Consider the following 27,835-nt stretch of genomic DNA (forward strand, 5'->3'; position numbering starts at 1 on the left):
AGTAGATCTGTGCGGACGGATTTCGTGTCTGTTGAGCAAAATATTTACAACATACACAAGACACATTGCAGCGTTTTGTCTCAGTAGTGGTTCAGTGAAAGACTGTTGGTGGCGGTGGTTGTATATTTAACCAGGCCGCGGTAGCCATTTTACATGTATTAGGTAAGAACTAAGTGACATCGCGGATTGATCGCGACGGCGCGCTTCGTGTTTTCCTTTTAGAGAGAACGGCACGGGGTTTGGGGGGAAACGGAGAGGCGACGCGCTGCGAGCTTGTAGCCGGTTTGAAGGCGCTCTCTCTCGGGGGCAGCAGCAATAACACCAGGAAAAGTCAGAACTTTGCAGTTGAGATTCGTTCGTTTGTTTTGCTTTCATTTCAGTTTATTTAATGCCCCTGCCTTGTAATATTTACTGCGTACACAACCACAGACGGCTGTTCGGCGTTTAGGCGTCTCACGTTTTCTCATGAATAGGATGTTATCAAGCCCAGCGGGTTCGGCACTGAGCGGAAACGGATCAGCGGGCGCGACTGGGGCGGCTCACGGCTCTGTGGTGCTCGGCGGCGGGCTGCGTACTGGGCTCGCCCGGGCCGGACAGGCAGTGAATACAGCAGGCTCTTTCCCGGGTGCTGCAGGACGTGTGGGGGAGAGCGTTGGGATGCTTGGAGGTAGCGGGCCTGGGATCTCTTCCAGACCGGGTGTCAGACCCGGGAACGGCAGCGGGCTGACCTCACTTCAGGCCGCCGCTCAGCCCGGCGTTGGGGGACTTGGTGCGATGTCAGCCAGGTTTGACCGGGACAAAGAAGTCGGCATACCGCAGGTGTGCAGCGCCTCGGACGCGGACTCCGAATCGGGGGATGAGGACGAACCGACTGGTTCTTCTGGGAGTAGCAGACGGGGCGTGAAGCGGGAGAGAGCCGAGATGGAAGGCGCCGGAATCGGCCAGGAGGCCGGAGCTCCACCGGTGGGTTACGGGGTGCTGACTGGCGGAGTCGCCGGAGCAAAACCGGGCAAAAAAACACGCGGGCGAGTAAAGATTAAGATGGAGTTCATAGACAACAAGCTGCGGCGGTACACGACTTTCAGCAAGAGGAAGACCGGTATTATGAAAAAGGTCAGTTCTCCCATCACAAGCAGCTGTAATCCTTTTTTATTATACAAGATTATTCTAAATAGGCGGTTTTTCTTTTGGTCAAGAATGGCAGAAAGGTTATAGACACATTTTTTAGTCTAGTATATTATAGGTGTCAAAAAGGACACCAGTGATGTCTGAAGTTTGAGCCCTGATTCACACACGTGCTCCTAAACTGCTCAGTTCATGTAACCTTTAAGTGTCATGTAAACAAAGTGACTTATGGGATGGGAGCAGGATTTTAAACTGCAAATCAACTTTTTACCAGTCTTTGTTCCTCTCATACAAACTTTTCTCCCTGTCTTCACCACTCTCTCTCTCTCTCTCTCTCTCTCTCTCTCTCTCTCTCTCTCTCTCTCTCTCTCTCTCTCTCTCTCTCTCTCTGCTGTAATGGAGATGACACTGTTGCATGTCCTCTTCTATGGCAAATGGTGGCTGGGAATTACAACAGACCCCACTGGCTGTGAGCTTTAAATAGAACAGAGCAACTGACATTCTCTATTTCTGACCACCACCACCCTTCTCTCTCCCTCACACAGGCTTTGGCCTACATGAAGAGTCTCCTTCATCAATGGAGCTTAACCTGGATATTTTTGGATGCTAGTTTTATGTGGTTGCTATAACATTGTGTCCTGTCTCATCATGAGTAGCAATCAGCTTTAAAAAATGACTAAAATAAAGTCCTTTGTACTGTAAAATTATGACCCCTGATTTAAAGAAATGAGGAAACTGGACTGTACAGGAATGAAAGTCAGGGCAGTCAGTGCTTCATTCTTGTTCACATCTGCTTTCTGTCCTTCAAATTCAGGTAAAGATATTTACAAATGTTGATCCAGTATGGGCATCTTCACCTTCATCTTAATTATTACAATGCAACAGTTCATTCCTGCATCAGATTTTGTTTCCAGAGTGAGTGTGAGAATAGCAGTGAACTTATTCAAGTGTCTTATGTCTGATTATTAGGACTGTTAATTGCTTTTAGGTTTTGCCTGTGATTAACAAACTCCTTACGAGTGTTTCCGCTAAAAGACTCTACCAAACAGTGCCATGGTTGCTGCTAATTTGTGTTATTGGCAGGGATCCCAGTTGGGGCAGTCCTGGAAAGGACTGTAGGATGTTATTGTTGATGGACGCTGAAAGCGGCATGCAACTTCACAACTTATGTTTTTAGTGGCAATATATGTTGCACTTTAGTGCTGTGGCCTTTAATGGCTTAACTTGACTAAAATGCATCCCAAGAGAAAAAAAACAGGCTAAGGTTTAATAATATAAGGTAAGTTTCTCTTTTAAAATTTGCCATAATACGTAGCTCAAAGATTGTTTGTTTGACAATTCAGGGCTAATCCCCATGGCCTGCAACGTCGATTATCACCTGTCCCCAGGCAGCTATATGTTTTGGAACAACTGTAGCAGCCCCCCAACCTCTCATCCCTTATGTATTTTACTGTACCCCCATTGACCTGTAGAAGGTCATCACCTGCCCTCGTTCTTCTGGTCAGCTGTCCAAACGGGTTTATGATGTCATTACTGAAGGCTTCTTGTTGTTCTCCAGTAGGCACATGCAGCCACCTGCTGAATTGTTCCTGCAATCTCAACACACCAACAGCCAGCCTTAATCTCTGCACTACTAGCTGTTTCACAGGCTCAGAATCATTCAGACTTATGCATGCTCCTATAGGCTACACAATAATGTGGTTGTCTGGTTAGCTATTTTAGTGCCAAATAGCCAGAAAAGATGATCATTAGGTTCTTCCAGCAAAAGTTTTGTCTGAACTGTTGTAGGCTCTGTCTTCTTTTTTTTTTTTTTTTTTTTTTTCCCCCCGCCATGGTTTAAAGACAACTAAAACTATATCCATGCACATAATGATTGTATTGACATACTTGCTTTAAAATTTCATAATCTTAAGCTAATGTCTGAATCTGGTTGAACCTTCATGATGTGATAGAACCCAGGAGATTCATGACACTGGACCTGAAATATTTGCAGGAATTGTGTATCTGAGATGCTTTTCTGCCCACCACTGTTGTATAGAGCGATCGTGTTCTCTATATCCTTCTTGGCAGCTTGAACCAATCTGACTATTCCCCTCTCTAATCAACAAGGTGATTCCACTCACGGAACTATTGCTCACTTAATGTTTTATGTTTTTCCAAACTATTCTTTTTACACACAACAGTCTCTAGAGTTTATAAATGCCCAGGAGGTCACCAGTCTCTGAAATACTTAAACCAGCCCATCTGGTACCAACATGCATGCAATGGTTAGTCACAGAGCTCACTTTTTCCAAATCTGATGTGTGAAATGAGCATTAACTGTGGCTCTTGAACTGTATCTACATGACTATATGATTTGTACTGCTGCCACTTGACTGATTAGATAACTGCATAAATGTACAAATGTACATGTGTATAAATTGGGTAGTGAGAGTATATCAAATGTCTATTTGTGTTTATACACATGACCCCACCAGACATTTTTGCATGATCTCAAAGTCCTCAGGTTAGAGAGAAGTCCTACCTCTGATTCTCACCTTAAGGGTTAATCAGCATGATTTTTAATACCTTACAAGCTGAGGTAATGAGCCTGTATAAGTTGGTAATGTAACCAGGATCTACTACATTTCCAGCCCTGAAGGTTTAACCAGTCTGAAAGTTAAGTGCAGATATAGTTTCGAAAGATAACAATTGCAATGGCTCTGCAAGCTGACCTTTGGTCAGCACACAGATCTGCCTGTGTGTAAAAGTAAAAACAGAGCACACTGATATGTAGTGGCATTACTGCTGTAAATCAGCTCTGCCCACAATTGTGCCCTCCTGCTTAGACTCTATTTACATGCATTTAGTCATACAGAAAAATGCTTTGTACCAGCAATTTCAAGATGGAGCCAACTTTATTGAAGTTCAACATTATTTTATTATGGAATGAAAAGGTGGTGCAGGTTTGGTCAGGGGCCAAATTTGTTGAATTCTCACTGCAATCCAATTTCACTTTCCAAACCGGAAATGCTGCTACAGGTTGGAACATGGCATATGCAGTCTTCTGAGGCTAAGATGTGGCTCGAGCAAGTGTTTTGTGAGCTGTCGATTGGTAGAATGTTCCTCGTGGATGGATTTTACACTAGAACTGGGTGATGTGTTTTTAACAGTATAAAATAAATGTATGCTCTGAGAGTAGCGTAGCGTACTTGCAACAAATCCTTGTTGCAATAAAGAGTCACACCAAGTAAAACAACCATAATGTCATACAAGTGGCTGACTGAAAGTTGCCTTTGATTAACTACATTTTTGTTGGGTGTGTTTGGGAGACATTTCCATATGTAAAAGTAGCACAGCTCTTCAGGAAGAGTGAAATGATTTTGATAGTCTCAGAAAAAATGTTTGAGGTAGTGTATTGAATTTTAAAATCTTATTCTAACTACAGTCCCTGAGACCCATCAGAAAACAAAAAAACTACTGACTTTCTCTTCTAGGTCTAGTTTAATCATTAGGTCCTGTTACAGTAACCAGTTTAAACTGCAAATAAGAAATTCAAAAAACTTTTTTTTTCAGAGAAAACTTCACAAATAGACAAAGATATGATGCCTTTAATCTTAAGATGAAAGTAAAACTGAGCCATACTTTAGGAGCCTATGACCATGCGCTATGAAATTGTTACTATAATTTTACTACTACATTGAAAAACATCTAGTTGTACTATGAGGCTATAATGTCTGTAACTAGTTGTAGTCCCAAGTTCATTAGTATTGATCTTTTTCACCAGGAATTCATCATTCGGCTGCTATGCTACACGTTTCCTTTAAAGCCTACAGTGACTGAAAGTCTTGTAACCAAGTCGAATGTCAATTATTAAGCCTTTAAGTGCAGGTCTCTTGGACTGTCCTCTCTGTTCCAGGCCTTGTAACCTTGAACCTGTTCTCTCACACAGTAATGATCGTTCCTCCAGGCAATCATCTTTCCTTCTTCTCTAAAGACTTTGGCTTTCATCCTGAAGTTTTGCTGCAATGTGTCCCTTTTAGCACAGGCATATGGGTAGAACCATCAATGACCCTATCAAGCGGTCAAGTATGTAAACCTAAACAAGGCCCTGTGTGCTAATAGGAGCTGCTAAACTCCACAATCCTGACATGGTTAAGTATAGACACTTGTTTTGTGACCGCTAACCTGATTAAAGTGAAACAATGTTCACACAGCTGCTAGCACATAATTACACTGCCTCATCATGTGAGCAAGTCCGTACTCTTGCTCTGTGTGTTCTTCTGTTGCAGGAAGCACATCAGCAATGTCATAACTACAGTGAATCAGGTTGAAATTCCTACAGGCTTTTGGTTTAGACATAGTCAATGATGTAAGAGTGCTGAAGAAATGATGGAGGCACTGAACAGACATCTGTTTTTCAGTGTGTACTAGGGTAAAGTTTGCGAGTTCCTGCCAACCGGGTAGTTACTCTCCCAACAACCCCCACCCCCGTGTAATCTAGTTAATGTTGAAATTGGCTTGGTAATGATATCCTCTGCTCTGATCCAAGTTAAATAGCATCATTTGTCAGCAGAGTTAATTATGTTCTCAGAGGAGCACTGCTGATCATGCCTTTACTCTCATGCGCACAAGCATTGTGCTCCTCACAGATGACTTATGAAATCAAAATTCAGATTTCAGCCTGGGGTTCTAAATGTGTGTGCATGCATAGGTCTGTTACGTTCTTAAATAAATTTAACTTCTGCCTTTAGAAGAAAATTGAAGACAATTAGAGTTGTACTGTGTTTTTGTATGTCAAACCACGAAAGGTAAAAATAGCAAAAAGAGGGGGAAAAAATAGGCAATATTACAGCATTTGGTGGGTAAATAAAAGGGACTCTTGGTTTCTTGTTGCTGATATTTGACTTTAAATGACTTGCTTACATATAATCTGCTTTAAAATGGTCCTCAAAAATGGAATTGATTTTTATTTTTATTTATTACTATTATATTAAAGAAAAATAAATAAACAAACAGGACTCCGTATGACTCATGGCTTTTATATGGTTTTAAAATTGATAAAGACCTGAATTCTTTTTTTAAAAAAAGTTTAGGAACCTACATGGATGGATTTCCCTTCTTCAATATGACAATCATGGGTTCATATAACAGGGATTTGAGTCCTTTTTCTATGTAAATTAATAAAATAGAAATAGTATTTAACTAATGGAAATTGTTCAGTGTGTATATGCCTGCAGCCAGTCCTGTTAATGATGTTTGAGTGCTTAAATGTAGAGAACAGGGTTGTTGGTCACATTTTTTTTCAGGTAGTTAACACTTAAAATACAGATTAAAATGCATTTCTATTTTTATTTTTTAAGACTCAAATACCCCCCCCCCTCTTCTTCTTTTATCAGGTGGTGGGGGGGGGTGTTTAGGCAGCTTAGTGAGTTCCTAGTATAGGTATAACTTGGTATAAGCTCTTATATGGGGTGTATATAGTAAGCATGGGGTTCTTAGTGTTACGGCCATTCATACACCATGAAGACTCTCCCATTTCTGATCAATTATGATCAATCATAATTACTACAGATGTCCTCTGGCAATTAAGTAACATTGAACAGACAATTAAGAAGAGTTGCATATGATGTGCATATATACTTAATACTAGTGCTCCATCAGCTGCTCTAACACCTGACATGTGTTTGTAAGGTGAGAAAATATCCCAAGATCACACAGTACTGATGATCTTGTTTTACAATGGTCTGGGTCTTCATAAACTCCAGTTCCCAATGTATCTGCTTCTCCAAGTCCTGGCTACAGCCCCCACTGAGAATGCAATCAGTCTCACAGTATCATGCTCCCTATTTTTGGAACTTTATCTTCTGTTATTTTAGGTACATTTTAGCCATACGTCAGAGTCCATGAGTGTGACTCTACTGGACTGTAGCTGCCCCCACCACTCACCCTCAGCAAGCTCTAATACTCTCCAGAGGAAACCATGGACTGTGAGGGTTCTGTTTTATAGATGTTTGTAAGCATCACTGTTTGATGCGACACCACAAACCCTTCTGTTTATTGATCACTCCTGGGACACTCTCGGCTCTTCATTGAGAGCTTGAGCTCAGTGCCAGCTTGTCTCAATTTAAGTTTAAATTGAGTATAAACTGGGTTTGATTTTGTGATTTTATACACACGCACTAATATTAATATATATATATATATATATATAATATATATATATATATATATATATATATATATATATATATATATATATATATATATATATATATATAATATATATAATTACTCCATTTTTCCGATGAAAAGTGAAAGTTAACATTTTTAATGAGATTTGGCAAATCTGAAAAACAATAGTAGAGATTTTGATTCAAGTAGCTAATTGTTTCTTCCCAATCATTCCTCCTCACAGGCATATGAGCTCTCCACACTAACAGGCACTCAGGTGCTGCTCCTGGTGGCGAGTGAAACGGGCCATGTGTACACGTTCGCCACACGCAAGCTTCAACCCATGATTACCAGTGAGACGGGCAAAGCTCTGATCCAAACATGCCTGAACTCTCCAGACTCTCCTCCGCGCTCAGACCCATCCACAGACCAGCGCATGAGTGCCACAGGCTTTGAGGAGACCGACCTCACCTATCAGGTGTCTGAATCTGAGAGCCTCGGAGAAACCAAGGTGAGCTGATACTGTTCTGAAATGTTTTGTTGTGAGGTAATCAATGGAATTAATGTCCATAGTTAACATGAGATCTCTTTAGAATAATTATTTAGTAATGAAATTGAGATTCCTTTGTGTTTTTAAATGACATTAGTCTGTTTTCACTTCCTTGTGTTACCCCTTGCAGTGCTTAGTCCTTGTCTGTTTCTCAAACAAATAAATAAGGTTCTAAAGCTTCAGCACCAGCACAGTGAATGCCACCCTATAGATCACTGACCAGTCAAGCACTCTCTACCATAACCATACTTAATCATATTACATTCAGGAACTTTGTCACCACCATTCCTGTGTTTAGGTTCTCATTAATATGATGTTGAATGTCATTGTGTAATGTTGAGAGGATTTTTCTCCTTTGGGTTTTTTAATGCTATTCGAAGTGTGTTAATGTTCTCCTGTAACAGTGTAAATAGACAACTGCTGACCTGAGACAGGTAGAATGAATATAGCTTGAATGATGAAACTAACCACCAGGATGATTAAGCAACTCACTGATCTTTCAGGGTTTCAGGATAGAGGTTTTCTTAGTGACGGAGTGAAAATTGTGGTCTGTGAGACTGTTCTAGTATCAGCTGAGGGTTTATCTTAAGTGAGTGTGACTGGAACATTTTTGTTTATATTGTCTGGGATTGCTTTAAGGGTTTGATGATTGAGAGCCCTGGTAAGGGAGGCTGTTCAACTCAAACTCTAGCTCCAATGCTTACAGCTGGGTTTTGTTTCCTTTGTCTGTGATTAAAGATGAGTCTCTCTCTCTCTCTCTCTCTCTCTCTCTCAAAGATGACTGGTGATTTATTCTTTTTGCTTTAGGGATATAAACTCTCTCAACCTGGTCCAAGATGTCCTGTATGAAGCATTAGTCATTGGCCCCTGTGCAGTTTCATCAGAACTCATCAAGAATTTCACTGTTGATATGCTTTTGATACTCCTCACTTTTGCGCTTCTTCATGCTTGGTAGAGATTCAAGATGACTCCTGTTTCCATGCATACACATTCCAGCTGATCTCCAACCTTAAACAAATTGTGAAAAGTTGAACATCTAGTGACTTCTGCTGCTTATGGTTTTATGAACTCAATTTTTTTGTATCAAATAATTTTTATAATCAGATTTCATTTATTAATGAAGCCTTTGGAACTCTCATACAAGACGGCAGTGTGAAGTTCCTTATGGGTCTGGGCTATTGTGTTTTGTAGGTCAGAACCTCTTAATCTACATTCCTTTTGGGATCAACTTTAAATGCAATTTTGATTAAGATCACAAGCACGGAACGTCTGTTTTCTTCATAATGTGTTTATACAATTATTTGTATGCAATTTTATTTGTTTTTAAACTCTTAAATTAAAATACCCTGCTATTTAACGATCACAAATAAACCAAACTAATTGGATTCAGATTTGTTCAGCTAATAGCAAAGCTGTTTCGATTACCTTGCATTTTTCACATTGAGGCAGATCAATCTCTTGCTGCTTAAAGATCGACTGGAAAAAATATTTATATTCCACAATGAACAGCCATCGTACACCTCAGAGCTCCAGTAGCAGCATCTTTCCGCCTTATCCTGTACCACACACTTGACTGATTGTATGGTTTTGAAGCGGGTTCCAGTTTATCCATTGGATTTGCTGGACATGTTTGAAATCTTTTTTTTTTAAGTTTTCGGATGGCACATGTGCTAGGGTTTCCATAGAGTTACCTCAGCTCAGACGCACTTAAGTGCACTTCTCTCATTGATAAAAACTTGATTCTGCCTCCATGCCCTTAAATGGTATGGTTTCCCTGCTCGCTCTCTTGGCCGGGGCCCCTCACATTCCTTATAGGCTGCAGCTGTCTTTTGAGTCCACTGTTTTCTTTGCTCACTTTTTATATATGTATTGCAAGATAATGAGGGAGTGTATATTTAAAAAGAGCCTCTCTGCAGTGGTAGTGTTAATACAGTGAGGTTTTTTTTTTGTCAAAGGCACCGTCTGTAGCCGTGGCCATTATGATGCTGTCCAAAGCCTCCTGTGTTTACAGAGTCCCACAGTGAGTGTTCTGCTTGGAGATGGTGGTGTCTGGAGTGTTTAACTCTTAGCTTGTGACTGAAGTTAGCAGTGGGGGTAAAGCTTGCTTTCCAAGCTTCTGAGTAGAGCCGTGAGGCCACTCTGATATCAAAGTTTCTGAAATCCTGATATGTAACTTGGATGTCCTGTTTATGAAGAGAGCACCTTCACAGTGATTCAGAGAGAGCAAAGTCACACGAGAGAGGATTGCTCAGAGCCAAAGGATGCTTGATGCTAGAGAGCTTTTAGGAGATTTTTTTGCCCCTCTCATATGCTAAAATAAGAATTGTTTATTTTTTATTTTATTTTTTAAAGATGGCCATAAATCTGAATCCACTAGAACAGATAATCTCATCTGTCTTTTTACAAGATCTTAATTTTTTCTGTGTTTTGAGTCTAGGCTCAATTCGTGCGTTGAGTTGGTCAGGGACGCTTCATGGACTATCACCAGATTTGTAAATATTACTCTGTCGCATGTGAGGTGCTCTGTTTCCAATCATTCCTGATTTTAAGACATCTTGTTTTTTTTGTTTTTGTTTTTGTTTTTTTTGAATTTTTATTTAGCCTCAGAACCAGAAGCTATGTATCTTCCAGCTCATCTGACGTTAACCATCGTAAACCTTGTCAGCGCGACTCAGTGCAAACCTTGTCAGAGCAAAACCACTCAAATTACAGCTCAGTTCTTATTCTACGTCCAATTTTTAGTGCTTATATATTAGTTCTTGTTTTATGTCCAAGCTGTGATGTAGACATTGATGTAGTATTCTGTAAACTGTACTCTAATGAAAGCAGTTTCAGTTCTTAAGAAAGCCAGACTCAAGAGTTTAAAGTTTCATCCTCCTCGATCACTGCAATTACTAAACATGTCTCTGACCCAGACAGCCTTTGCTCTGTCCTTGTCCATCTGCTTCAGCCTGCACTATGCTGCTGGCCATTACCAGGCCAGGATTTATCAGAGATGGTGGATATTTCATTCCAAGATGCTGTTCCAAGTTGTATCATTCCTAACATTGCCAGCCTTGACCTTGGGCCAGAAATCTAACTGTAAATGTTCTGTGTAAATGGACAGTTGCTTCAGTAAGCAGCCTGTGCTTTTATGTTTGGTTTTTTCTTCTTCCAAACTTAAAGGTGGGTGGTGGACTGGCTTTGCTCATTATTGATATACAACAGCTACAGCAAGAAAAATATTTGTAATTGGAGTAAGGGAAGAACATTTTGATTAGTTTCTTTTTTTATTCACTTTGGTGCAAGTAAGACAAAATGTTAAACAAGCTCAGTTTAACTTGGCACATTTAGATGTATTGGCCTTGACTAGAGACTTCTCAGTTCTAAATGATGCCCGGACATCTAATTGAATTCTTTTCACACAGTTTAAGGACCTATTCCAGGTATCTCTCTGTTAAGCATTGCTTTTCAAAAGCGCAGATCAGTGCTTTTTTGCTCTGTTTGGCTCATTCTGCAGTGCTGTTTACTTGTTTAACAGATGAACTTGTACAGTTTGTAAATACAGCATACAGCTCACCAGCTTTGTGGGGGATAGAGAGAATAGTTAGTTTTTCATTTGTCCTCTGAAGTTTGCCTTCTCTACCCTTTTTTCTATAACAGTGAGAAGGAGTGCTAAGACACTGCTGGTGGTTGTGTTGTCACTGTCTTGTGATGAGCGGACCCAGGGACCGAAAGAGTTTAAAAAAGGGTGAGAAATGGAGGAGGAGAAAGTCCAAATGACAAGCAAGTGTCAATTAAATACCAGGAAGCTAGTTTAGTGCTGTATATGTAGCCTTATCAAGGCTGTTTTTAAATACAACAACAAAAAAAGCCTGGTGGAAGCCCTGAACCTAACAAGAGCTGTGATGAGGCTGAGCGAGCCACACTCTGAAACACAGCAAGCTGGTGAGTGACATTTAAAGCAACAGGGTTGATGGTGTTGAGCAGAGTGTTAATGTACCACTCAGAGGAGGAGTCACTCAGGCCTTATTTTGCACCAAGCACAGCACAGGTCACCACCGATTGGCTGTACCTCTGCTACTTGGGCTGCCTTGCCTTTTTTAGCAGTCCCAAATGGAGCTGTGAATTCCGGATCTTTGGCAGGGTGACAGGCAGGAGATGGGAGCCAGCGAGTGGGAGCACTGGAGGAGGAGGAGGTGGTGGGGGTGGTGGAGGAGGGGAGAGAAAAGAGAGAGCGAGGCTGCTAGCATAGCTCAGTCTCTGCTGCACATCCAGTGCAGTCATTTTCATAAAGATCAGTTTGTTCAATTTACATTTTTAGTGAATTCAGATCTGTTCTTCTAAGGTGCTTCATGCTCAAGACCTGCTACTAGGATTGATCTGAACAATAAAATCTGAGTGGTGGTGGAGGTGTTCTGATGTTTGCTCTTGGCCATCACTGCTGTAATTAGTTGTCACACAGATGAATCATTGCCTCTGTACTGAGCTGTGGACGAACCAAAGCAACACAGCACAGAGTCATAGAAAACTCGCTGGCATCTACACATGTCACTGGCCCTAATGTGTCTCATAGGGGATGTAAATCTGAAGGCACACATCTTTAGTCATAAGTTTGCTGTTCGTTAAATGAATGCACCCAGCAGCTTAATACAAGTCATCTTAGTCTCTCGTCTGTTCTGTTTACCCCCTTTTCATTTTTTCTTCTTTTTTTAATGAATGAACTCTATTTTGGTCATTGGTGTCACTTCATTATTTGAAGTGGTCTAAATTCAGAGGCTGTGTTAAAGACGTTGTTTCTGTTTCCTAAGAGATCAGCTCAGTGCGGAGGAAGAGCTGTGGGTGTTTTGTTACATGGACAAAAACTGTATAAAGATGCTATCTATTAGTCTCTATTGCCCTCTGCCCACCCTCCCTCTCTCTCTTTCCCCTACCCTTTTCACTCTCTCTATCCCTCCCTATGTAACTTTGTTTTTTCCAAAGGATAGGAAACAGGAATAGGGATTGGGGAAAATGATCCAGTTGTTACAGCTTAGAAATTTTATGGGGAATATATAGGAACATGTGGTGGAAGCATTTCAGGAAAAGTAAATGGAGAGAACCCCGAGGTATTAATGTCACTAACTACAGACATCTCCTTTAAGATTTCACCCATCACAGCCTGACATTCTCCTTCCCCCAAATACATCTGTCCTCAGTATTGTGACACCCAGACCCCTGCTCCTCACCATTTGTTTTGGGTATCTGTGTGGGGTGTAATTATTCATTCATTCATTTATTTATTTTTATAGTTCCTGTTCATTTTGGCATGTGACTGATGCTTGTGCGTTGCTGACAGTCGCAGCTCGTTTCTTGGGTATTCAGATGGCGCTGATTGCTGCTGGACTGTATGTGCATGTTGGGGACAATTAGAGAACTAAATCTCGGTCCATGTGTGTAGATTTTTTTTTTTCCCCTTGTGTCTGAAGGGTTAATGTGGGCTCACATTTCCTGGCAGTTGTCAGGACCCTCAGCTGTTCACACACTCACCCTTTCTCTGTTTCTTTCTGTAACTCGTTTACTATTTCTCTCCCTCCCTCTCGCTATGCCACTGTCTGCCCATCACGCCCTGATCTGTAAGATCATATGACCAGCTGCCCTGTCGGCTCCTTGCGTGCCACACACTCCGATCACTCGCTCATATCCACGTGCTTCACACATGCACCCACGTGTATGTACTGTATACAGCCTTCTATATGTCTCTGGTGTATGGCTCATGTGTGCTTAGTTTCTCTGAACTCCTCTGCTTTTAGTCTTTCTTGTACCTTGCTCATCAAGAATGGCTAAGGAGGTGGCAGTTTCACAACTCGTGAAGTATTGCATTATATTTAGTTTTGAAGACACAACCAAATAATAGCAGAAAACCACACAGCTTTTCAAAGAAGTCTGTGAAAGTCTGAGTTCTTTATCATTAATAAACTAATAATAAAACTGAGATCATTTATTTTGAAATGCATTTCATTTCTTTTGCTAGCTGACTTTAAAATTAAAGGCTAAACATAAGCATATAAGCTACAAAATGGTAGATGATATAGTGTAATAAAATTTGATTAAGCAAATTTAATACAGACTAATGTATATGAATTCCCAAGGAAGGATGGCTACTGTATTGCCTTACAACCTAAGCCATTTAGCAAGAGAGGTGTGGTATATTTATTTACTTAAACATATTCATTTTTTTGTTTCAGCTAGTAGCCATTTCTCTTCCATGAGCCAGCTCTTTCCTATCGCACAACAGTTAGTGTGTTTTCATTCCAAGACCTACAAAGTCGGTGGAGTATTAGAGCTGCTGCTCATGCTGTTACAGGGCAGCTGAACACACTTTGAGGAAAGTACTAACTGCCCTTTTTCACCTGTGTGAACTCGCAGATACTCACAATTGGTTAGTGGAGCTCCGGCAGCGAACAGCTAGTACGTCAGCCTTCCCACACTAAAAAACATGGCTGATTTTTCTCTCCTCAGGCTCTGAGCTTAAGATCTGCCAACAACATGGCAATGGCCTATTCTATAATTTCGCTTTATCTAATGGAGCATGTTTGTATTTGTGACTGCTTCAAAAACTCAGTTTTGAACACCAGTAAGCTTTTATTTGTTACTGGGTCAATACTTTCCGAAAGTTTACTGGAGTATATGTCCCATTCCATTATGGTACATTTTATATAAGGTTTGGACTGTAGAAACTATTACATTAACATACTGATGTCTAGACATTTACTCCATCTGCTAGGATGCCAAGCCCTCACTCTAACTGCACACTGATGGATATGTCCAAGCTCAGTGGTGTTTGTACAGCACCTCTGAACTTTGGACCTCTTGTCCACACTCCCCATTGCTTTGCTCTTTTTTTTTTTTTTTTCTTCCCTTATTTTATTTATTTACATATTCATGGAATCATTAAGTAGGACTCTAGTAAACTCATGGGATGCTCTCACTGTCTGTATCTTAAGCATATAATACAAAACATTGTTAGGATGAAAAAAAATAAATCATTGCAGGTTGTTCACTTTGGATGGGTTTCCTGGAAACTGACCCTGACTGAAAGGGTTAACACTCATGACTAAACAGCACCCCAGCGAGAGGAGCTCTGGGTCTCAGTGGAGATGTGGTGTTCCTCAGTGTGAGATGAACACCTTTTGACAGAAGATGATCGTGATTATAATAGTTAGCCAAGCTTCTCAAACTGTGTCAAAACAAGTGTTTTTGTGGGCTCAATTGTTTGGAAAAACTGCATTTCTAATTGAATTATACATAAAATTAATGCTTAGCAGTAGTACAAATTTCACACTGAACTATTTAAAACCTGGGTAGTCAGCAGGGCCACCATGTGTCCACCGTTCGTCCCCTTAATGAGGCTGTTTGTAGGTGGGAGCAAGTCGGACCTATGAGTGAACCAATTCCGTTTCAATTTCAGTTTCTTTTTTAAATAAATGTTTTTAAATTCATTTTATACTTGTATTTATTTTTTCCTCTTTTCTGTTTCTATATTTCTGTAAAGATGCTTCATGATAATGGAATTGTTAAAAGCGCTATACAGATAAATTAAAGTTGTCATCTGCTTCCATTAATGTTCTAACTTTAGGATGGGTATCTCTGGGCAAATCCAGCAATATTGTATCATCTTTCCAAATTTGTATGTGAAGAGTATGTTCCTATTTTAAAGGTGTTTGGTTTTTATTTATTTATTTATTTTTAGTGGTAGTGAAGCTATTTGGAGCAAACCAGCAGTGGAATTTTTTTTTTTGCTTATACTTATTACAAAGCTTCTTTATTGAGCTATCAGCTCAGATGTGCTGAACATCAGCAGCTGTTTTTATTATGCTGTGATATTGTATCTGTCAGCGGTATTGTCCGATTCTGCGGTGCAGAGATGGCAGCATACAGTCTTGTGGATGCGAATCTGTATCTTTCTATCCTGAGAGAGGAAGAGATTGAGCATTAAATTCCATGTGCACCCATGTACCTTGCCTTCCTTCCTCTGCCTCTTTGCTGTAGCTTTGGCTGCGTAGAAGTCCTATGATGACTAGTAATGCTGCATGTCTGCGTTCTGTACACAACTTGGGGTGCGGAAGAGACAATGTTGTGGTGGAAGTGTGTTCTGTAGATCAGAAAGACGTGGGAAGGCATCAGTGTGTATTCGCACGTCACCCTCACCCACCTCCTCAGATGGCTGCAGATATGTTGCTTAGTATGACCTTTCATTCCAGATAATAGACCCGAGTGTAGAAGTAATCATTTTGCTCTAAATTTGATTAGCGTTTTAGACATTTTGGTCTGAGAACATTTCATTTAAAAGTGGTTTGTACAGAGAGGCCGCTGGTTACTATGGCAACATTAAAGACTGGCACTTTTTGTACAGTATGTTTTAAGAGTCGGGACATTACTGTTTTCCGAAAGAACTGGTTGATAATACTTATGCACTAGAAATGAAAAAGTGGGTTGTAGTGAAGTTTCACAGAGGGGATGCATTGCTATTCATCCTGTTTCTGTGTGGTGGTGATGGAACCACTTTATCCGCTGTTCTGTTGTCCCAGCTACTTTTGTATGTCTGGGTCTCTGCCTCATTAGCAAGGTTAAGACTCAACAGTAAACCACTGCATCTGGAGAGTAAAAAGCACATTTTTTAAAAATGTGAGAGCAGTAAGGACTGATCATGGGCAGGCCTTGCTTTATCTTGAGCAAGCATTTTATTTAGTCTGATTTAATCTCAACTGGGGAAGAATGTAATGCACAGAACTGCAAAATGTTCAGGGTGAGCAGGAGAGTGAATATGTACAATCATGACTAGGATAGAAACGTCTAGACAACATGCTTACACAAATTGTAGACAGAATTATAGTTATATAGATTTCAATAAATATATATTTAACTTATATTTTAAGCTTAATACAGAAAAGGCTATAACGGTCAAATGAGCGAATTCTCGACATCTATTCTACACTCAGTCTTTGCTGTTAATTTTAGCTGATGCACAGCCGGTATAGTCTGGTATAGTAAAAACATGATCATCACCTACTAATCAGAAATCTCTCATTACCGAACCTCACATTTCTTAACAGAACATTAGCAAAGAAGTGAGGTTGAGGTTAAAGAGAAATTGACAAGAACCCACTAAATCATTAAACTCTTCTTTCAAAATACATTAACTACCACAGCATAAAGTCCCGCATCTAATAAACACACACATTCTTATGTAAATTATAATTCTGTGTTCTTTTGTTTGGAAATGTCAATGTTTCCACATTAATTAGTGTGTAGGAAGGCTGTTGTTTTGGTAGCTAGTGCTTTTGTTGCACAGGAAGTGTTTTTTTTTTTTTTTTCAATTATTTTTTTTATCCCTCATCCCTCAATACAGATATACTTTAATTTCACTGCTTTGTGACTTGCAAAAACATGCAGTTCAGTACATTTTAAATAAACACACAATTACGGCATACTCCCTAAAAGTGCTAATTATTTTCATTCTTCCTTATCCAGGACACTCTGAAGCCAGCCTTCACTGTGGCCAGCCTGCCAGGTAGCACTAGTGCCCAGGCCACAGTGCCCACCACCTCCACCACCATGCAGGTGAGCAGCAGCCCCTCCTTCCCAATCACCAACTACCTGGCACCCGTGTCTGGCAGCAGCGGGAGCACCACAGCCAACACTAATGGCACTGTTCTGAAGAGTGCAGCTGCCACCGGAGGGGTCATGCAGCTCCCTGGAGGCTTCACTTTTATGTCAGGTAGGGGGAAAAAAAAAAAAAAAAAGCTCTAATGTCCTTGATGATGCCTTCTACTGACATGGCAGTTGAACCAAGTGAGGAGCAGGTTTAAATGACCATCTCTGGGGCAAAGCTGCAGTAAAATATCTCATTTGTAATGTAGCTACCTCAAGCAGTTTTACTAAACAAAGCGGCGCTTCTTGAGAGAAGAAGCACCACTGTACTGCCTTTGATTGCCATTGTGAAACAGGAATAATTAGCATGGCTACACAATGGGCATAGCACAGAGCTCTGGCAAGCACGGTCTGTAATTAGTTATGAATATTCAATGAAGATTGTCTGGGTTGTGCTGGGTTTCATGGGCTCTTAGTCTGAATGAGCCTGTGAAAGCAGATGTGAGGCGTCATTAAAACACTAGAGAGACAACAGAGCAGCTCTCACTGTCATCTCATTTGTTGAAAAGAAAGCCCATGTTCAATAAGTGGCCCTCATCCCGAATGAAAAATTTTTTTATGTTGAACAAATGCCATATGGAGCAAATACTGTGTGTAGTTTCTTGATATTTATAGCAGTGTGGTCAGACGCAGGAGGTTGCTTCATGATTTTCTTCCTGTAATGGCATACCTCAGTACGTTGCTTCCTGTTTCTCGCACTCTTTCACCTGTTTTACACTCAGCACCCTGCCAGGTGGTACACACACACACACACACACACGTATCCACCCACTCACACAAACAGTCCTGAAGCATTGAATTACCCCCAACAAAACAGCTGTAGCTCAAGCTGGCTTTGTATATCTGTCAAGTCCCCTTAACAGTCTCCTTCCCTCTTCCTCCTCTAAAACTCCACTAAGGTGTTGGTGAATTTTGTTCACTTCACAGGTACATCATATTGTTGTGGAAGCCAGCTGAACATCATTGCAATGATCTGTAGATCCCTATACTTTGAGTCCTCCAATGTGATCATGGAATCACTCAAGTGTTGTAAGAGAGCCTGTCTATGATTTAAAACAAAGTGTGTTTATGTGCATGCTAATGTGATTTCAAAGAGGAAAAAGATTGGATTACTATGTCAGTAATCTGATTACAAAGCTATACTAACAAAGGATTAAAGTTTTTTTTTTCTCTCAAGGATGTCTCAATCATCTTCTGTAAACATGCCCAGTCTTATTGTTTATGGGGGCATGTGTCCATACATTCAAACTGTTTGCAGCCAATAACCATGTCACTTTAAACCAATAGACTATACAATATGTATTATACATGTCCTCACTCCTTGATTTGAACTTGTTTATTAACTCATTTTTAAAAAACAGCAATGGCATCACTGGCTCTTATTTTTTGAATTTGCTGAATCTTTACTTGTATTCATGGTTTTTACTGTTGTACAATTACCTGACTGATTTGAAATATTACTAAATCCTGATTCAGCAGATTTAGTATTTTTACACATGATCAGACCATTTTATAAATTAATATAAATTAGGGCTGGTTGTCACTTTTTTTCAATTTCTCTCTATTAAACACCCTCACAGCAGGCACTCCTTTCCCTCCTGGGACTCCGACCATCCCGTTGGGGCAGCTGCAGCAACACTCTCTGGCTCTACAGGGGCAACAGGGTCAAACTCTAACGACTGCCACTGTTACAGCTTCACAGACCCCACAGGGCCAACAAGCTGTGTTTCGTCTCCCCGCTGCAGTCTCTCTCACAGGTTAGAGTAAACACGCATCTTTTATAGGCTGATGACAAAGGACAAAATTGTATTTATAGAATGATCAGTAAATAATAGTCTGTTTTTGTTGTTTTTCATGCAATTTGAATCCTGCTAGCCAATGCATGCTGATGTCAATTCCAGACTTAATTTAGAAGTCATTAGGGTTGTTTTGTGAGCATGCGGAAAGGTGCGGTGTATTGAAGCATGAAACAAAGAACTATCCCAAGAACACCTGAGAAACTTTCTTTTAAATATTAACTGGGTGACATGTAGCTTGGATCCAACTTAAACCTTCACTGTTTATAGGTGGAACGGTGCCCCAGCAGCTCCAGGCCATCCAGGTGCAGCCCAGCGCTCAGTCCAGCTCCATCAACACTGATAGCAGCAGCCCTGAGATCTCCCAAACTAGCACCGCCTCCACAGGTACATGCAACGTACACAACATGCATCCTCGTTTCAGCTTAATCCTGACCACGCTATTGGCACTTCAGCTGCTTCCATTCACTACAATACACATTTGTAAGCGACCTCAGTGTTCTTGTTTGCTAAGAAGTCAGTAGTGACAAAGTGCAAGAATATTTTGACTTCAAAATATGTTACTTCACACACACATTTGCAATTCTTTTTTTTTCTTCTCCCATTTGATATCTTTTGTACACTTTCGTGGCCAGATGCTTCAGGATGTTGCGGGCTGATTGGTTCTCCATGCGTCTTATTTGAAGCAGTTAATAGTAAGGAAATTAAAACTGATTTGCTGATAAAGACGTCTGGAAATCATCTGTGGTTTGTCTTCTGCTATGTCAGTCACATGGTCTCTTCTGCGAAAGTCCCTGTTTCTTGGCCACATTTATTGATTAAACATAACAATCAATAATTGGCTAGTTAGATTTTCCAGTCATATGGTTCAGCTGAATATGATGTACAGTACATTGACATCTCTGTTTCAAGAAAACAATCACATGTACACACTTTTGGTGAAATATATTATTTGGCCACAATGAAAAATCTTTCCTATGAAGTTTCTCGGGTAAGAATCCAGATAACAAGCCAGGTCTTAGTCAGTCTTCCTAAACACGTCTACATCCCTGCTAGCCCAGTGTGATGTAATACCATTTTTCAGATAGTTGCATGGCGTAGTCAAACTGACATTTTGTAATATTAGCTTGCGATCATATACCAACTATCACAATAGTAATATTAATACCAAGAAATTTAGTCAACAGAACAGTCGACTCTATGCTTCTGCATTTAGGGAAGGAATCGCAAACAGATTAGTTGATTGAAGTGACTTAATACAATCTTATCAGACTTTTTAAAAACCTTACTGCAATGTTTTCTAAGTAGATTAGATGTAGAGGAGGGCAAATCTTTTAGTGAATTCATCTTTACATGAAATTTTATTTTGTGTAAGCAGATTTTACTGTAACTTTGTGGATGTGATGGGGGTTTCCTGCTCAAGACAGCATGTCATTTTCAGAAATATAATATTTATAGTAATACTCGATGGGGATTTCCGTTGCTCGCCCACATACGCAATTAATTTAGTGTCTAGCAAAACCAAGTGTTGGGAAATTAGCTGAATAATTGTGACCCTGCAGTTACACATAATATAATTTTGTTTGGAAATGTTGCTAAAAGCATTGAAACTATTAGTATAATTCTTTTTAGCAGTGAAGTGTTAGTGCTGGTACTTCCAGAAGCTTTTAATTGCCTGTTTGACGATTGTGATGGCTGTTACAGCAGTGTCCCTGTACAGCCCTGTTATCAACATCAGTCACAGGTGATCGATCAGAAGTGGATGAGGTGAATGTAGTCATGTGTCTTGTGATCCAATCTTTTACATCACTGGTAGAAGCTCTTATAGCCACATGACCTATAAAGTTCAAACCTGTAACATTCTTTTCGGGTGGCTGGTAGTTATTTCAGGGAGATTATCGTGCTCTCCATGTCGCTTTTCTTTATAGCATAGGTAGCATCATTGCAAAAATAGCATTTAATGAAGCTGACATCTAAATTAGCTAGAGTACTTTCTTGCTTAGCTACGTTAAAAGCAGCTGGTCCAGCATTGCCTGGGATCCTGTGTTGTCTCAGATTGGGCATGATGCCATGAGGTGAACTGGCAGGCAGTGCGGTGGCTCTAGCTGATGAAGTGACTCATAAACAACACCTCTTCTTCTCTGATCATGCTTCACTCCTCTGTTTCCACCTCCCACATCGAAAAAGCATAAATTAAAAAACTAGAGAAATCCAAAGGAAAGAAAATCATTGTCATAAAGGAAAGGTTCTGTACAATGCCAAAATCTATACCAAATCTAGCAAAATAAAAATGGGAACATCATAATTGGGGAGGGGAAAAAAACATTTCAAGGAAATTAAAGAGACCGTGGAACAGTGTAACAGACTTCAGTTTAATGTATATTGTTGATGTTGGGTGAAGGGTGAACTTGTGCTGACTGTGCAACACTGCCCCCTTGTGTCAAAAGTTCAAAAGTGCAAGGAGTTGAGTCAGTTCATTGGCGAGTCATTGTTTTGATTTCTCGACCTACCTTTATCTGACTCTTTCCATCCTTTGCTCTGTCCATCCTCGTAGCCACAGTCAGTCTCCCTGCTACTATCATCACATCATCCGTGCCCACTTCTGTAGCAGGTCACATGATGTACCCAAGCCCCCATGCAGTGATGTACGCCTCGGCCCCCACGTTGACCGACGGTGGTCTGGCTGTGCTCAACGCCTTCTCCCAGGGCACCTCGGCCATGCAAGTGTCCCATGCACAGGCCTCAGATACAGGTGAGCGTGCACACACAGTGCCACTGTTAAGCAAAACTGCTGTTTTATCCCTATCCATAATACTATATAACATTTAGATTATTCTGTACTATATTGTGTATTCGTCAAAAGGTGTTGATTGATCTTCTGTAATAGCCTTACATTCTACATAACTATAAATGGTTACACATGCAAAGTGTTTAATATATGAATGATTTAATAATTAATATGCTGCTGTACTAGAAGAGGAATGCACTATTATAGGAAAAAACACTTCACAGTAACAGATTAGCTCCAAGATATCAGCACACCACATTGTATTTTATGCCTTATTTACATAAAATTTTGTCTCCACTCAGGTGCTGTTCCTCAGGTGTTCCTCACAGCACCCCCTGGCACGGTGCAGATCCCCGTTTCAGCGGTGCAGATACATCCAGTACGGCAAGATCTCCACTTTACAAGTGAAACTCTTAATATTCTCTCTGCAACAGCATGCCACTGAGTGAACTAACCCACCGCAGAGAGGAGGAGGTGGTTTGTTTGTTTGCCTGGACTCTCCCTTTGCTGATGTCCGACCTTTTCGGGGGCACTGCATGCACTAGCACTATCTCGTTGAAAGAGCTCTTTTCATATAATCAAGAATGTGCTCCAAAGCCTCAAACTCCAAAATATGTAGTACATGGAATAAAACATCAAATAGTGTAGACAGTCTGTCTCAAAAACATTTACAAAACTTAAGCTTTATTTTGTATCATTTTTATCCTTATTACAATTTTAGAATAAACGCAACACTGCACTGTAGCTTTACAGATTACACACCTGAAAATTTCAAATTGCCAAAGAAACAAAAGTAAGCTGTAATTAGTCGTTTGCAAAAGTTTAGGAACCACTGACCATTTACATGATTTTCATTTATAAATATTTGGGTGTTTGGATCAGCAATTTCATTTTGATCTATTAAATAACTTAAGGACACAGTGATATTTCAGTAGTGTTATGAGGTTTATTGGATTAACAGAAAATGTGCAATATGCATCAAAAGGAAATTAGATGGGTGCATAAATTTGGGCACCCCAACAGAATAATCACATCAATATTTAGTAGAGCCTCCTATAGCATGTAATGAGTGTCTGGATGAATGTATGTTGGACCATTCCTCCTTACAAAACAGTTCAGTTAGGTTTGATGGTTGTTGAGCATGGACAGCCCGCTTCAAATCACCCCACAGATGTTCAATGATATTCAGGTCTGGGATTGGGATGGCCATTCAAGAACATTGTACTTGTTCCTCTGCATAAATGCCCGAGTGAGCAGTGTTTTGGGTCGTTGTCTTGTTGAAATATCCAGCCCTGGCATAACTTCAAATTTGTGACTGTGACTGATTCCTCAACATTATTCTCAAGAATCTGCTGATTATTGAGTGGAATATATGCGACCCTCAACTTTTAACCAGATTCCCAGTACCAGCATTAGCTACACAGCATGATTGAAGCTCCACCAAATATTACTGTGGGTAGCAAATGTTTTTCTTGAAATGCTGTGTTCTTTTGCCACCATGCATAACGCCCCTTATGCCCAAATAACTCAATCTTCGTTTCATCACTCCACAGAATCCAAAATGAAGCTGTCTTGTCCAAATGTGCGTTTGCATACCTCAAGCGACTCTCTTTATGGTGTGTGTGTGGAGAAAAGGCTTCTTTTGCATAACTTTCCCATACAGCTTCACCTTGTGCAAAGTGCAGAGTTGTTGAACGATGCACAGTGACACCATCTGCAGCAAGTTGATGTTGTAGGTCTTTGGAGGTGGTCTGTGGGCTGTTTTTGACCGTTCTCACCATCCTTTGCCTTTGCCTCTCCAATATTTTATGTGGCCTGCCACTTCTGGTCTTAACAAGAACTGTGCCTGTGGTCTTCCATTTCCTCACTATGTTCCTCACAGTGGACACTGACAGCTTGTATCTCTGCGCTAACTTTTTGTAGCCTTCCCCTAAAACATTATGTTGAACAATCTTTGTTTTCAGGTCATTTGAGAGTGTTTTTGAGGCCTCCATGATGCCACTCTTCAGAGGAGAGTCAAAGAGAACAGCTTGCAACTGGCCACCTTAAATACCTATTTCTCATGATTGGATGCACCTGTCTATGAAGTACAAGGCTTAATGAGCTCACCAAACCAATTGTGTGTTCTAATTAGTTACAGGTATTCAAATCAACAAAATGGCAAGGTGCCCAAATTTATGCACCTGTCTAATTTCGTTCCCATTTTCTGTTAATCCAATAAACCTCTTCACTACTGAAATATTACTGTGTCCTTCAGTTATTTGATGGATCTAAACAAAATTGCTGATCCAAACACCCAAATATTTATAACTGAAAATCATGGAAATTGTCAGGGGTTCCTAAACTTTTGCATACGACTGTGTATATAATAAAATAGACACCCTGTGTGTAGTGCAGTTACTGCAAAAATATAGTGGCTGTGGCCACGGCCTGGTCTGGGAGCTGATCAGTAATATATGTATGTATGAAAAGTTTAAAGTGGAGGTTGTGATACACAGGGAGCCAGTAAGCACTGACTATATTCTAGGTGATGGAATTCCTTTTCACCATCACTTTTTAAAATTCTATAACTTTTTAAACAGTCCAAATACTTTAAATTGAAGGTATTAAGGAGTTTTTCATGGTCAAAGTTGAATAGTTTGTTCAAACGTGAGGCCAGAATGAAATATTATGCAGTATTAGACACAACTTTTAACATGTGGTCAGACATTATGACCTACTATGTGTGCTGCTGTAAATACTGTTTATGTAATACTGTACACATTTTTCAATTTAAGGGTAAATCTAATCAGATGGGAATTGTATTTAGTTGTAGAAATGTTCTAAAAGGCTCTGGTTCCCCAGTCATGTGTTTGGACCTTGATTTGATCTCCATATTTAGTCAGGAATAATGAAAACGCAATTCAGTCCTCTTCGATTGCATTGCTGTAATGCATTAAAAGAAAGCGTGTGTGTGTGTGTGTGTGTGTGTGTGTGTGTACTGCTGTTCTGACACACGTGCATATTTGGTGGTATGCTGTGAGCTGAAATGAGCTGTTCACTGGAAGGGTTCATTTACTTCTGCTAATATTTCCCTGTTCACAGATGGTGATTGGCCAGCAGTCCAGCGGCAGTAACAGTAACCTGACAGAGCTTCAGGTAGTGAATCTGGACACAACTCAGAGCAGCAAGAATGATTGATTGACAGGCACCACTGACTGAAGGCTCAGCAGAGACTTACATCACTATTTATTGATGCCTTGTTCCATTTCGAAGCATTTCATCCATTTACGCCATCAGTGTGTGTGACTCTACAGTTTGTACTGTTACTGTGCGTTCTGACCTCACAAGGACACTGACGAATTGAGAGAAAGTAAGTCTTCTTGGTTCTGATGTGCGTGTTGAAATTTCTAGGACTTTAATTCTGACATGCGTTTTTTGCATGTTATTTGTACGTGTGTGAATATATGAGCTTTAGATTCATCAAAGGGAAATGAAACAGTGTTAACTGTTGCGCACACTGCAGCCTCTCACTTTGGCCAAAGATGAATTATTTTGTCAGTATTTGTGTGGATCTATATATTTGTGTGTTTTTGTGTGCTTGAATAGAAGAAAAGGTGTGAACTCTATCTGGTGAAAAGTGATCCCAACTAAGAACGGATACTGAAAGGTGGTGGCTTTGAAGAAAATCAAATTGGAGCTGTACATATTTTTTATTTTATTACTTTAGCAATAGTGCAATGGCATGTGCTGTTTGTGGGTTTTTTGTTTGTTTGTTTTTTAAGATGTTATGTTTTGTATTTTACTTATACAAAAATATTTACCAATTGTAAATTTATGTAATATACATATATATTTTATTGATTATACGATAAAGGAGAAAGTGAATTTTTTTCGTCAAGATTGTTTATACAAAAAAAACTCATGATTTCAAAACTTTTACTGTATTCTGTAGGCAGAATCTGTACTGCATTGGCCAACTGTCTCTGTGCTTTAGTACTGTTACTGAAGACTGTAGCAGACCAGCTGAAATCACTGCACTCTACTAGTATTCAGTACCTTGTATAAATATTCACCCCCTCCTTGGACATTCCCACACTTTGTAGTTTTGCAGCCTGGAACTGAAATGGATATAATTGCGCTTTGATATGGTGAAACTACACAAGCTAATCACTAACTAATGTCCGCCTTACCAGTTTGCTGACATGTAGATCATAGCCATATTGAAATTACCCCCAATTTGGTCATTTGCCAATTTCCCCCACGTATCAGCTTGTTCTCTTCTACCACACAGCAGCAGGTAATTTAGATAAAGAAAATGAAGCACATTTGAAAAATGTGAAGCCTGCCATTGATGCTTTTAATTCAGTGTATTATTATAACATGGTTTAACACATTTGTGGGGAGGGGAGCATGAACTGCCCTCATCTGCATACACGGCTTCTCACAACTCAATCGGTTAGTGTTCATCAGATGGACCGGTGAGGAGAAGAAGCAAAGTTAACCACTGATTATGTTTTCCGTCCCTGGTTGTAACAGAAAATAAATAAATGAACGAATTAATAAATAATGTAAAATAAATAAATAAAAATAATAATTCAAGGTGGGTAGGAGGGTTGAATACTTTTGCAAGGTACTGTAAGTGTTAATCACACACAAAACTGAGTCAGTGAGATTGTACAGAGGATATGAAATGGGAATGTCATGTTCTCAGATGTTTGAACCTTATTGGAAAAAGGTACAATATACTTTGTATACATTAACACTAAAGCCTTTGAAAATTCACATCAAACTGTTATGCAGTTTGTCAGAGCTTCAGGTGACTCGAATAACCATGTAATGAGAGCAACCTGAACTCCTTCATTCTGAAGTCACTGTTTGTGCTTAAGGGCTCTGTTGACTGTTAATTTGTCTAAAAACTTGTTCACAATGCAAGCGGATTTCTCTGTTTATTTTAACCAGCTACAATCATGATAAAAACCTGCTGAAATCACAGCCTCAGTTTTTTGTGCTCTGTCCCAGTTTTGTCAGCCACTGGTTCTGAACCAGGCCTCAATATGTGGGAGCGTTTGGACTGGTTCATTATATTTAGTTCTTTTTCTTTTTTTTTTTCTCCCCCTATTCCTGTTTAACACACTGATTTCTTCTTTTACCAAAACGACAAAGTATGATCATGCTGCAGCTCACACACTTTGCCCTTATGCCTTTTTGTAGAAATGCTGTATTTTGGAATTGTATTGTACATGTTTATTTATATCTGCCTTTTTGTGGGAATGGCTTTCTGTTCTTGGTTGATGCGGCTTTCACAGTTTTGTTAATCAGTGCCCAGTTTAGCATTCGGTGGCATGGACTTGTGCAAGGTTCTCTTTAAGCCAAACACTGTTTCTCCTTCACTCTGTTTTCTCCTTTTAGAAAATGTGAAATCAGTCACTGAAACCTTTTTGTTTAATACATTTTTAGATGTTTGTTTTATAGTTCTGAAGTGGTGTGAGAAACCGAATGAACACTGGTTCCTTTATTGTTAGAATTTTAAGGTTGTTGCTTGCTTTTCCATTTATTGTTATTTTTCTTCTTTTTTTGGGGAATCTTCATGTAACAGTAAGTGTACAGAAAATTTTGTAATAAAAAAAATCTATTGATCCCTTTTTCTTGTTTCTAGATGGCACAGTGACATATATATACAACCCAATATTTAAGATTGTCTTACACATTTTCTTTCTGAAGATTAATTGACCTAAAGTTTGTGTTTTTTAATTTGCAAAAATATTGGGA

The 27,835-nt window shown here is 39.9% G+C and overlaps 1 protein-coding gene across 8 annotated transcripts; it reads left to right on the top strand.

Annotated features, from left to right (window-relative positions):
• Positions 1-27,702, top strand: srfb (serum response factor b). 8 transcript variants are annotated; one of them, XR_007140360.1, is made up of 10 exons: positions 3-1,113; positions 7,523-7,789; positions 17,321-17,567; positions 19,081-19,257; positions 19,567-19,683; positions 19,932-19,991; positions 21,851-22,048; positions 22,387-22,463; positions 25,169-25,436; positions 25,673-27,702. XR_007140360.1 is itself a non-coding variant. In XM_047812247.1 (9 exons), exons 1-9 carry the CDS (start codon positions 466-468, stop codon positions 25,262-25,264), a joined length of 1,884 nt encoding a protein of 627 aa, XP_047668203.1. In that variant the 5' UTR covers positions 1-465; the 3' UTR covers positions 25,265-27,702. The 8 variants fall into 8 exon arrangements, 7 of the variants coding, with proteins under 7 accessions (XP_047668203.1, XP_047668204.1, XP_047668205.1 ...); XM_047812247.1 differs by having other exon boundaries at positions 1-1,113; positions 19,084-19,257; positions 25,169-27,702; XM_047812248.1 differs by having other exon boundaries at positions 2-1,113; positions 22,387-22,558; positions 25,169-27,702.
• The last annotated feature ends 133 nt before the right edge of the window (positions 27,703-27,835 follow it).

This window comes from Tachysurus fulvidraco, chromosome 4, assembly GCF_022655615.1.
Source record: "Tachysurus fulvidraco isolate hzauxx_2018 chromosome 4, HZAU_PFXX_2.0, whole genome shotgun sequence".
NCBI lineage: Eukaryota > Metazoa > Chordata > Actinopteri > Siluriformes > Bagridae > Tachysurus > Tachysurus fulvidraco.

What these genes read in the sequence shown, in the direction of transcription:
- srfb (XM_047812246.1), top strand. Translation starts at nt 466, where the DNA reads ATGAATAGGATGTTATCAAGCCCAGCGGGTTCGGCACTGAGCGGAAAC. An exon ending in CGCTGCAGTCTCTCTCACAG is followed by an intron (nt 19,258 to 19,566) that starts GTTAGAGTAAAC and finishes CACTGTTTATAG; the next exon opens with GTGGAACGGTGCCCCAGCAG. An exon ending in AACTAGCACCGCCTCCACAG is followed by an intron (nt 19,684 to 19,931) that starts GTACATGCAACG and finishes TTTCGTGGCCAG; the next exon opens with ATGCTTCAGGATGTTGCGGG.